At 48.4% G+C, this 12,535-nt stretch overlaps 1 protein-coding gene across 1 annotated transcript in view; it reads left to right on the forward strand.

The window, feature by feature from the left end:
- Positions 1 to 12,535, forward strand: part of PLXNA4 (plexin A4) — a gene marked incomplete at its 5' end in the record, with an annotated part of 249,592 nt that overhangs the window by 211,413 nt on the left and 25,644 nt on the right. The window contains 2 exons of the mRNA XM_032221475.1: positions 7,568 to 7,667; positions 10,395 to 10,585. Coding sequence (XP_032077366.1) covers positions 7,568 to 7,667; positions 10,395 to 10,585 — 291 coding nt within the window. The remainder of the gene's footprint in view (positions 1 to 7,567; positions 7,668 to 10,394; positions 10,586 to 12,535) is intronic.

Here is a 12,535-nt window from a genome sequence, read left to right on the forward strand (position 1 = left end):
GCTGGCTGGGGAATTCTGGGAGTTGAAGTCCAGACATCTTCAAGTAGCCAAGGTTGACAAACACTGCTTTAGAGAATAACTTGACTCCCCCCCCCCCGCCGTTCTTTGTTGGATGTCTTTGTGTGACGTCCACCCGGCATTAGAGGACCATCAACCGTCCTCGGCTTGCATAAAGATGAGAGGCGATGAGCAGCCAGATGTGGAAAAGCCACTTTTGCAAGGCTTCAAGGAGAGCTGGTTAATTAGCATCCTCTCGCGTTGCTTTGAAGATGAAAGCCCTGGGTGATGAGTGCTAATTATTGTTGTGGCTGACGGCAAGAGGGCCCTTCCTCTCCGTGTCCAGTGAAGTTGTGCCAGATGCAGCTCCTCTTAGCCATGCCTGGATATTCGGCTTGGTTTCACGTTTCCCAGGGAGACCCTGAGGCTATCCAGCCCGAATCCCAAGGTGTCTGTGGCAGGTAGCCATTCCTTTCACAGATGGCCCGGAGAGGCCCTTTCTCGAAAGGGTGGGAGGTGAACCGCATCACCTCGCGGCCATCGCTGCTTCTCTGCTCTATTGTCAAGGGTATCTTTTTTTTATTTTTTATTTTATTTTATCAATTTCATATATACATTCACAATTATATGATCTCATAACCGTTATTAATAATATGTATTTATAACAATTTTTCCCTACGGTTGACAATATACTTGAAGATTGCTTTTTTAACATCCCTCTTAGATAGATCCATCTTATCTTACAACGGTCCTACTTCTTCTTCCCTCCCTCTTTCCTTCCCTCGTTTCTTCTCTCCTACTCCCCTTCCTTCCCTCCTTCCTTCCCTCCCTCCTTCCCCTTCCCTCCTTCTCTCCTTCCCTCCTTCCTTCCCTCCTTCCTTCCTTCCCTCCTTTCTTTTCTCCTTCTCTCCTTCCTTTCCCCTTCCTTTCCTCCTTCCTTCCCCCCTTCCTTCTCTCCTACATTCCCTCCTTCCTTCCCTCCTTTCTTCTCTCCTTCTCTCCTTCCTTCCCTCCTTCCTTCCCTCCTTTCTTCTCTCCTTCTCTCCTTCCTTCCCTCCTTGCTTCCCTCCTTGCTTCCCTCCCTCCTTCCCTCCCTCCTTCCTACCCCCCTTTCTTCTCTTTCTTCTCTCCTTCCTTCCTTCCTCCGCTCCTTTCCCTCCTCTCCTTCTCCTTCCTCCCCTTTACCCTTCCCCTCTTCTTCCCATTCCTCCCCTCTTTCCTACTCTTACATTCCCTCCCATTCTTCCTCTGCCTTTCCTCTATTGTCAAGGGTATCTTGACTCGTCCCTGGAGTTGGACATGAAGCCATTTGATACGATTGGCCCTGGGGGCTCCCTGAGTTTGGTTGTTCTTCTTGCAGATGTTTTCTTACCCAAGCTAGGTAACATCATCAGCTCTCGTGGAGGATGCAATGGGCCGGTTGACCCTTCTTGTGGTTACTTGCGAGGAGGAGAAAGAGGAGGAAGAGGAGAAAGAGGAGGAGAGGAAGAGGAGGGGAGGAGGAGGGAGAGGAGGAAGTGGTGGAGGACATAAAGAGGAGAGGAGGAGGAGGAGGAAGAGGAGGAGAGAAAGAGGAAGAGGAGGAGAGGAGGAGGGAGAGGAGGAAGTGGTGGAGGACATAAAGAGGAGAGGAGGAGAGGAGGAGGAGGAAGAGGAGGAGAGAAAGAGGAAGAGGAGGAGGAGAGGAGGAGGGAGAGGAGGAAGTGGTGGAGGACATAAAGAGGAGAGGAGGAGAGGAGGAGGAAGAAGAGGAGAGGAGGAGGGGGAAGAGAAGAGGAGGAGAGAGGAGGAGAGGAGGAGGAGGGGGGGGAGAGGCGGAGGGAGAGGAGAGGAGGAAGTGGAGGAGGACATAAAGAGGAGAGGAGGAGGAGGAAGAGGGGGAAGAGAAGAGGAGGAGGAAGAGGACAGGAGGAGGAGGAGGTAGAGGAGGAGGGCATAAAGAGGAGAGGAAGAGGAGGAAGAAGATGAGGAGGTGGAAGAGAAGAGGAGGAAGAGGAGGAGGTGGAGAGGAGAAGGAGGAGGAGAGAAAGAGGGAGGAGAGGAGGAGGGAGAGGAGAGGAGGAAGTGGAGGAGGACATAAAGAGAGGAGGAGGAAGAAGAGGAGGAGGGGGAAGAGAAGAGGAGGAGAGGAGAAGGAAGAGGACTGGAGGAGGAGATGAGGTGGAGGAAGAGGAGTGGAAGAGGAAGAGGAGGAGGAGAGGAGGGAGAGGAGGCGGACATAAAGAGAAGAGAAGGAGGAGAGGAGGAGGTGGAGGAAGAGGAGGAGAACAGAAAAAGGAAAGGAGGATGAGGAAGAGGAGGAGTGGGGAGCCCAACTGTTGGGTCCTTGATGCTCCCTGTGCATGGTTTTCTTGCAGACATTTCATTACCCAACAGGGTAACATCATCAGTGCTGATGATGTTACCACTGATGGCCCTGGTGATGTTACCTAGACGGGTCATGAAACATCTGCAAGAAAACAACCACGCTGAGAGAGCACCAAGGACCCCATAGTCCTCCTCCTCCTCCTCTTCCTCCTCCTCCCCCCTCGCAAGCATCAACAGAGAACAGTGAAGCGCCCCATTGCATCCGTCACAGCCGCTCATACAGGTTCTCATCATGATATATTCGATGTAGGGCACGGCGGCTGCCCACCAAAAGATCCAGTGGGAAATAATTTGCTGTACACTCCGTGATGGGGATTATTTTTCTTTTTCTTGCAACGGTACCGATCGAAAAGGCAGGGGCGGGGAGGGGGAAAAAAATAGAAAGGGAAAGGATTGATTACCGACATCGTCTTATATTTTCCAAAAGAATGTGTTTCCGAGTAAATGGGATTCAGCCGCAGCTCCGAGGCCTTGTAAAATATGAAACTCCCCGTCCAAGACAAACTTACTTACCAGTCTGTTTTCACTTACAGTGGGGGAGCAAGGGTTCGGCCGGGGTGAAATATAGACCTCCCTGGTGCCCATTTTTTCCCTCTCTCACACACACACTCCCTCCCTCTCTCGTCCCCAAAGTTATCTGTATTTCATCGTGACAGCTGTGATGAAAAGTAACAGCAGGAACAATCAGCCCTTCACTTTGCGGACTTTCTGACAATTACGAATGACGATGTGGCAGGCTCATAAATCCAATTACGAAGGAAGGCAACAGCGTTTCCCCCCCCCCCCTACAATGGTCTGCAGCAAGCCTGAAAGGATGAAATCCAGCCCCCCCAAAATTTCAAGAGTTCTGTTTTGGGTTGTTTTTTCCCCTGGCAATGAATCTCCCACTGCCTTCTGTCTCCGAATCGGAATCGAGCCGGAAGGGAACTTGGAGCAGGGGTGAAATTCCTCAAATTCTAGAGAACCGGTAGCGGGAATTTTGAGTAGTTTGGAGAACCGGCAAATGCCACCTCTGGCTGGTCCCAGTATAGGGTGGGAATGGGGATTTTGCAATATCCTTCCCCACGCCCACAGAACCGGTAGTAAAAAAAGAAAAATTGAATTTCGCCACTGCCTTGGAGGTCTTCTAGTCCAGGCCCCTCCCCTGCTGAATTAGGAGATATATCATCCAGTCTTGCACCCATATTTTCTGGAGGCAAATCATTCCATCAATTAATTGATCCGAGATTAAAGAATAACATAATTACAGAGCTGAAAGGGACCTTGGAGGTCTTCTAGTCCAACCCCCTGCTCAAGCAGAAGACCAGATACCATTTCACACAAGAGGCTGTCCAGTCTCTTCTTAAAAGCCTCCAGGGATGAAGCTCTCACAACTTCTGGTGGCAAGCTGTTCCACTGGTTAATTGTTCTCACTGTCTCCTTCATTCTCGGTTGCTTCTCTCCTTGATTAGTTTCCATCCATTGTTTCTTGTCCTCTCTTCAGGTGCTTTGGAATATTAATTGACACTCCCCCACACACACACCTCCTCTTTGTGGCAGCCCCTCAAATTCTGGAAAGTTGCTTCCCCCCCCCCCAGCGCCGTTGTAATTTTAAATGGTCGCTAAATGAACTGTCGTAAGTCAAGGACTACCTCTAACAAATGAAAGGGTTTTAACCTGAAAAAAACAAAAATCATGCTTTCTTAGGTGCATTCTCCCCCAAGCCTATAAGTCAGTGGTTCTCAACCTGTGGGTCGGGACCCCTTTGGGGGGGGTGTCGAACGACCCTTTCACAGGGGCCGCCTAAGACCATCGGAAAACACATATTTTCGAAAAAATACGGGAAAATATAAAATAATTTTATGGTTGGGGGGTCACCACAACATGAGGAACTGTATTAAAGGGTCGCGGCATTAGGAATAGCAATAGCAGTTAGACTTATATACCGCTTCATAGGGCTTCCAGCCCTCTCTAAGCGGTTTACAGAGTCAGCATATTGCCCCCAACAACAATCCGGGTCCTCATTTTACCCACCTCGGAAGGATGGAAAGCTGAGTCAACCCTGAGCTGGTGAGATTTGAACCGCCGAGCTGCAGAACTAGCAGTCAGCTGAAGTGGCGGCAGTACTGCACCCTAACCACTGCGCCACCTCGGAAGGTGGAGACCCACTGCTATAGGTGGTCCTTGCCTTACAGCAGGCATGAAATGCTACCATCTTCGCTATCCTTCAAAGCCAGGAATGTGCGAGTGCACTTCGTGCATTCATGGCACTTCTGCACATGCTCCAGTGGTGGGTTACGACTGGTACGCCCCGGTACGGGTGTTTCGGTGCCTGCCGGGAGCACCGGGTACCATTCCAGTATGGTGCTCCGGAGGGTCCGCCTGCCCACCCACCATCCTTACCTGTATTTGAGCTCTTCGGGGCTTCCAAGGACGTGCACGAGCAGCTGGAGTGTCACGGAGGCATGGCGGAATGTCACAGACGATAAGTTTGCATCTGTGTGCTGCGCGCTTTCATGTGGTGGACGACGGGCCTCCGTTGCACCGTACCGGTTGCAACGGGATCCGGAACCCACCGCTGGCCTGCACAGAATGTCCGGGATGACGTCTGGGCAGGTGGGTGGAGCCTCCCGCCACCGCCACAACCGGTTCTCCCAAACCGGTGTGAACCGGCTGAATATACCACCTCTGCCATACAACCTTTCTTTATAGAGCCAAGGTGGCGCAGTGGTTAAATGCAGCACTGCAGGCTACTTCAGCTGACTGCAGTTCTGCAGTTCGGCTGTTCAAATCTCACCGGCTCAGGGTTGACTCAGCCTTCCATCCTTCCGAGGTGGGTGAAATGAGGACCCGGATTGTTGTTGGGGGCGATATGCTGACTCTGTAAACCGCTTAGAGAGGGCTGAAAGCCCTATGAAGCGGTATATAAGTCTAACTGCTATTGCTATTGCTATTTAGCAACCATTCGGAGTTGCAACAGCACTGAAAAAAAGGTCACACGGCCGTTTTTCACACTTGCGACATTTGCAGCATCCCCATGGGGCGTGTGACCAAAATTCGGACCCTTGGCATTTTTATGTGTTTGTGAGAGTGGCACTGTGCCATGGGTCATGTGATCAACCTTCCCAGCTGGTTTCCGACACGCAAAGTTAATGGGGAAACCCAGATTCGCTGAACATCCGCATGGTTCACTTATCAAATGTGGGGATTCACTTAACAGCGAATCATGGGTCGTAAAATCGGGGAAAACTCACTTGATGACTACCTGGAGTTAGAACAACAGAAATTTGGGGCTCATTTATGGTCATAAGGCCTATCTGTTTTTATTTTAACTCAGCATTTTAGGGCCAGTCCAGCAGATTGGAGAATTAGAACCAGCCTCTTAGATAGATTCAGATGAATAGAGTTGGAAGGGACCTTCTTAAGTCATCTAGTCCAACCCTCCACCCCCCAAGCGTTTTGCTTTTTCTTCCTTTTCTTCCTGGGACAGAAGGTCAGAATTAGCATTCAGGATCCGCAATGAAATTTGGAGCAAGGCATGCAGGAAATTACTCACCTGAATCCATACCCTGCTTTCTTCATCCTGTTGCTCGATAAATCCATTGCAATGCAATAGAAGAGAATATCTATAGCTCAGGATTGAACTGTGAGTTTGGTTGTTTTCCTGCAGACATTTCATGACCCAACTAGATAATATCATCAATGCTAGGGAGGTTGGAGTTTACTCTCTGTTTATATAAAACAGCTTGCCCTGTGCTGGTGGGGATGTGTGGTTTTCTCCTCGGTTCTTCCTTGATTAGGGTATTGTTTTCTGCTTGATTGTTTATTTGGTATTAATCCCTGTTTATCTGGCTGTGGATTGCTTAGTGTATTGTTTTCTGTTTGATTATTTGTCTGGTCTTAATCCCTGCTTATCTGCTGTTGATTGCTGGAGGGGATGTATCCTGGTCTCTTTGTTTCCTTCTCAGCTTTCTTTCATTGTCTCTTTTGAATGGCGTGTAAATGTGATCTATCTCTATGTGTCAACCAGCCCATCAATCCTCCACTGCAATCATCATCTATTCTACCCAGCAATCATCATCTATTCAGCCATCAATAGACACATGGGAGATGTGGATATGGATCACTAGACTTATCAATAGATAGACACAGATATGGATTTGTGGAGACTCCACCAATCCATATGCAAATGCTATTTTTGTGAAGGGTTTTCAAATCAGCTGAGAGAGAGAGAGGAGAGAGAGAGAAGAGAGAGAGGAGAGAGAGAGAGGAGAGAGAGAGAGAGAAAGAGGAGGGAGAGAGAGGAGAGAGAGAGAGAGGAAAGACAGAGAGAGGAGAGAGAGAGAGAGAGGAGAGAGAGGAGACAGAGAGAGAGAAAAAGAGGAGAGAGAGAGAGAGAGAGAGAGAGAGAGAGAGAACTTTTTCTAGACTCTCAATATCCTTTTTTATAGTGTGGTGACCAAAACTGGATGCAGTATGTTAGGTGTGGTCTTACTAGGGCTTTATAGAGTGGTATTAGTACCTCACTTGATCTTCATTGTATCCCTCCGTTAATGCAATTTAGGATTGTGTTGGCTTTTTTGGCTGCCGCTGCCCACAACTTGCTCCTATTTAGCTGGCTGTCCACTAAGACTCAACTGGACATGTGAAATCTGGCAGGGAGAACAATCAACCCATGGAACAGAAGTTGTCTTCAGAAGTTGTGGGAGTTTGATCACTAGAGGCTTTCAAGAAGAGACTGGGCTGCCCTCCATCAGAAACGGTTCAGGGTCTCCTATTCATCTCCGTTTCTTGGCTGAGGGAGCCAGTGTTGTCCGAAGACAATTTCCATGGTCACGTGGCCAACATGGCTACATGACAAATGTGCACGAAACACTGTTACCTTCCCACCGAAGTGGTACCTATTGATCTACTCGCAGGTGCATACTTTCGATATGCTAGGTGAGCTGCAGCTGGAGCAAGAATAGGAACTCGCTCTGTTCTGCAGAGTTCGGGTCTCGAACCCAAGCCCTCCTAGGTCAGCCTCTGCAACCGCTGAGTCATCATCGTGCCCCCGCCCTCTATCCATAGATACAAATTGGCCCAATACTCACTTAACCAATGTCTCGCTTAGCAACAGAAATTTCGGGCTCAATTCTGGTCGTTAAGTCGAGGACCACCCGTAATGCGTTGGTGTCTTTTGCACAACCACATCGGATTGATAAAAGGTCCGTTCCTTTTCTAGGTGCCAGATGGTTCTCTGGTGGCTTTGGTGTCCAAGCAAGTTACTGCTTACAACGCGGTCAACAATTTCACCGTTTCGAGGACTTCAGCAAGCAAATACGGTAAGGACTTTTCCATCAGGGCACGAGAGACAACCGAGGGGGCAAAAGATGGGTTAGTTTCCAGATGGGTTAGTCCAGAGGTGGGGAACAATGGCCCTTTTAGGACTTCTGGACTTCAACTCCCAGAATCCCTGAGCCAGCACGGCTAGCTCAGGAATTCTGGGAGTTGAAGTCCACAGGTTGTAAAGGGGGCCATTCTGACTCAGGAATTCTGGGAGTTGAAGTCCATAGGTTGTAAAGGGAGCCATTCTGACTCAGGAATTCTGGGAGTTGAAGTCCACAGGTTGTAAAGGGAGCCATTCTGACTCAGGAATTCTGGGAGTTGAAGTCCACAGATTGTAAAGGGGGCCATTCTGACTCAGGAATTCTGGGAATTGAAGTCCATAGGTTGTAAAGGAAGCCATTCTGGCTCAGGAATTCTGGGAATTGAAGTCCACAGGTTGTAAAGGGGGCCATTCTGACTCAGGAATTCTGGGAGTTGAAGTTCACAGTTGTAAAGGGAGCCATGCTGGCTCAGGAATTCTGGGAGTTGAAGTCCACAGATTGTAAAGGGGGCCATTCTGACTCAGGAATTCTGGGAGTTGACGTCCACAGGTTGTAAAGGGGGCCATGCTGGCTCAGGAATTCTGGGAGTTGAAGTCCACAGGTTGTAAAGGGGGCCATGCTGGCTCAGGAATTCTGGGAGTTGAAGTTCACAGTTGTAAAGGGACCCATGCTGGCTCAGGAATTCTGGGAGTTGAAGTCCACAGATTGTAAAGGGGGCCATTCTGACTCAGGAATTCTGGGAGTTGAAGTCCATAGGTTGTAAAGGAAGCCATCCTGGGTCAGGAATTCTGGGAGTTGAAGTACATAGGTTGCAAATAGGACCATTCTGACTCAGGAATTCTGGGAGTTGAAGTCCATAGGTTGTAAAGGGGGCCATGCTGGCTCAGGAATTCTGGGAGTTGAAGTCCACAGGTTGTAAAGGGGGCCATGCTGGCTCAGGAATTCTGGGAGTTGAAGTCCATAGGTTGTAAAGGGGGCCATGCTGGCTCAGGAATTCTGGGAGTTGAAGTCCATAGGTTGTAAAGGAAGCCATCCTGGGTCAGGAATTCTGGGAGTTGAAGTACATAGGTTGCAAATAGGACCATTCTGACTCAGGAATTCTGGGAGTTGAAGTCCATAGGTTGTAAAGGGGGCCATTCTGACTCAGGAATTCTGGGAGTTGAAGTCCATAGGTTGTAAAGGAAGCCATCCTGGGTCAGGAATTCTGGGAGTTGAAGTACATAGGTTGCAAATAGGACCATGCTGGCTCAGGAATTCTGGGAGTTGAAGTCCACAGGTTGTAAAGGGGGCCATTCTGACTCAGGAATTCTGGGAGTTGAAGTCCATAGGTTGTAAAGGGGGCCATTTTGACTCAGGAATTCTGGGAGTTGAAGTCCACAGGTTCTAAAGGGGGCCATGCTGACTCAGGAATTCTGGGAGTTGAAGTCCACAGGTTGTACAGTCTAACAATTAGCCTGTAATACAATATTGTATTACAATTAGCCTGTAATACAATAGGTTGTGTTACAGGATAATCCCTGTAATAAATTGTGGCCAAAATATTGGGAAGTAATGTATAACTTGGAGTTGAGCAACAAACACTCCAGAACAACATTCATCAAAATAACGAATAACAGGACAGAATAATAAGACTGGAATAGGACTTGGAGATCAAGACAATCATTGAGCATCTGTATTGCAGCTATTTTTAGACTCACAACTCATTCCTTAACACGCTGCTCCAGTGACCTCAGAAAAAACCAGTTCAAATCCAACAAAGGAAAATATTTGTAGCTCAGGGTTAAAATGAGGGGTTGGGCCTTGGTGCTCTCTGAGCTTGGTTGTTTTCTTGCAGACATTTCAATGACCCAACTAGGTAACATCATCAGTGCTAGAAAGGAGTGGGGTTGGAGGAGGAGGAAGACTGTAGGGTGCTTGGTACTCTCTGAGCTTGGATGTTCTCCTTGCAGGCGTTTCAAATTAGGGAACAACTTCAATGTTAGAAGGGAGTGTGGTTTCAGAGAGAAAGGGAAGGAAGGAAGGAAGGAAGGAGAGGGGAGGAGGAGGAGGAGGACTGTGGGCTCCCTGGTGCACTCTGAGAGTGGTTGTTTTCTTGCAGACATTTTATGACTCAGCTAGGTAACATCATCAGTGCTAGAAGGGAGTGGAGTTTGTTCTCTGTGTATATACAGCACAGGCCTCTTTTAGCCCTGATGATGTTACCTAGTTGGGCCATGAAACGTCTCCAAGAAAACAACCTAGCTCAGAGAGCACCAAGGACTCCACAGTCATTGTCCTCCTCCTCCTCCTCCTCCTCCTCCTCCTCCTCCTCCTCCTCCTCCTCCTCCTCCTCCTCCTCCTCCTCCTCCTCCTCCTCACAAACCCCACTCCATTCTAGTACTGATGATGTTACCTAGTTGGGCCATGAAACGTCTCCAAGAAAACCACCCAGCTCACAGAGCAGCAAGGACCCCACAGTCATTGTCCTCCTCCTCCTCCTCCTCCTCCTCCTCCTCCTCCTCCTCCTCTCCACAACCCCCCCTCCCTTCTAGCATTGATGATATTACCTAGTTGGGCCACGAAACGCCTCCAAGAAAACCACCCAGCTCAGAAAGCAGCAAGGATTCCCTCGCAGTTTCCATTTTCTTTCCCCCACTTTTGGAAGAAAATCTCCAAGGCTTTTGTGTCCGTTTGTGCTTTCAGAAAACATGATCCGTTACACCGGGAGCCCAGATAGTTTGCGTTCCCGGACGCCCATGATTACGCCCGACCTGGAGAGCGGGGTCAAGATGTGGCATTTAGTGAAGAACCACGAGCATGGCGATCAGAAAGAAGGGGACCGAGGGAGCAAGATGGTATCCGAGATCTACCTGACAAGGTTGCTGGCCACCAAGGTAGGTGAGGCCGGAGAGAAGGGACGGGACCCCAAAAGGTGGAGGTGGAGAATGGGGGGGAAAAAATTGAATTATACTGACGAAAGAGAATATTTGTAGCTCAGGGTTGAATTGTGGAGTCCTGGGTGCTCTCTGAGCTGGGTGGTTTTCTTGCAGACGTTTCATCACCAAACTAGGTAACGCCATCAGTGCTGGAAGGGAGTGGGGCCTGCTCGCTTTTTATATACAAGTTTTATCTGCCCCTCAGTGTTGGTAGAACTGTTCTTAGTGGTCTTAATTATTGTTTATTCTTTGATTCCTTGTCTGAGTTGCTCATCATCAGCTATTAGGCTTCAATCCAGTGAAGTCACTATGGGAAATTATCAACCATCTCAAAGTTCTAAGAGATATTACTTTCGTCTGTATGTATGTGTGTATGTATGTGTGTGTGTGTGTGTGTGTGTGTGTAGGTAGGTAGGTAGGTAGGTAGGTAGGTAGGTAGGTAGGTAGGTAGATAGATAGATAGATAGAGAGAGAGAGAGAGACAGAGAGACAGAGAGACAGAGAGAAAGAAAAACAGGAAGATGTAAAAAGAAAAAAAAATAGAGAGAGAGACAGATAGAAACAGAACAAGCAGGAGAAAAAGAGACAGAAATAGAAAAAGGACAAGAAAAAGAGAGGGAGAGAAAGATACAAAAGAGAAAGAGAAAAAGAGAGAGGGAAAGGAAAAGGGAAACAGAGTAAAAGAGTGAAAGAGAGAGAAGAAAAGAGAGAGAATGAAAGAAAGAGAGATACAAGAGAGGGGGTAGGAGAGAGCGACAGACAGAGAGAGAACAGAGAGAAGGAAAGAAAAAGAGAGGGAGAAAGAGAGATACAAGAGAGGGAGGGACAGAGAGAGACAGAGAGAGAGAGAAGGAAGGAAAGAGAAATAGAGAGAAAGGGAAACAAAAAGAGAGGAAAAAGAGACAAAGTGAGCAAGAGAGAGAGAGAAACCAAATAAAGAGAGAGGCAGAAAGAGAAAGAGAGAGAAAGGGAAACAAAGGGAATCAAAAAAGAGAGAAAGAGACACAGAGAGAGAGAGAAAGAAAGAAAGAAAGAAAGAAAGAAAGAAAGAGAAACAAAAAGAGACAGAGACAGAGAGGCAAAAAAAGACACAGAAAGAGGGAGGGGGAGGGGGAAAGAGAGAGAGAGAGAGAAGGAAAGAAAAAGAAATATATAGAGAGAAAGGGAAACAAAATGAGAGAAAAATAGACACAAAGAGAGAGAGAGAAAAAAAACCAAAAGAAAGAGACAGAGGTAGAAAGAGAAAGAGCGAGAAAGGGAAACAAAGGGAATCAAAAAAGAGAGAAAGAGACACAGAGAGAGAGCGAAAGAAAGAAAGAAAGAAAGAGAAACAAAAAGAGACAGAGAGGCAGAAAAATAGACAGAAAGAGAGAGAGAGAGAGAAAGAGAGAGAGAAGGAGAGAAATGCACTCCCCAATAGGTTGCCAGACAAGGAAAGAATCTCTCTGCTGGGGTGTTGACCTGAACGGAGGTTTTGGAGAGGAAGCAAGATTTTGGCTGTCACCAAAGCCCCCGGTGCTTCAGGAGAGATGATTGGTGTGACAGCTTTATAATTCTCTGCTGTTGACTTTCGGCCCAGGGAAAGCCGCGGAAGGTGGTTTAACACTCAGAGCCTCCCATCCTTTCCTTGCTCACCGCCAACGCCGGCTGATTTATGTAGCATTGATTCTGCTGACACTTTCAAAGCGCCACAGCCAGCAGAGCGAATCACAGAGCGGTGGAGGGAGGGAAGGGAGCGATTTCCCAGAGAGAAATGGGGGAGAGACCAGGGGGGGGGTCCCTTTTGAGGGGGGGTGCTGGCCCCCTTTCCTCCCCCTCCACCCACTCCGATCTTGCCCTGCCCCTGATGGGAAGGGACCATGAACCCCATCTGGCCTTTCATTTCTCCAGCTGAAATACGTGGGTCGG

Source organism: Thamnophis elegans, chromosome 7, assembly GCF_009769535.1.
Source record: "Thamnophis elegans isolate rThaEle1 chromosome 7, rThaEle1.pri, whole genome shotgun sequence".
NCBI lineage: Eukaryota > Metazoa > Chordata > Lepidosauria > Squamata > Colubridae > Thamnophis > Thamnophis elegans.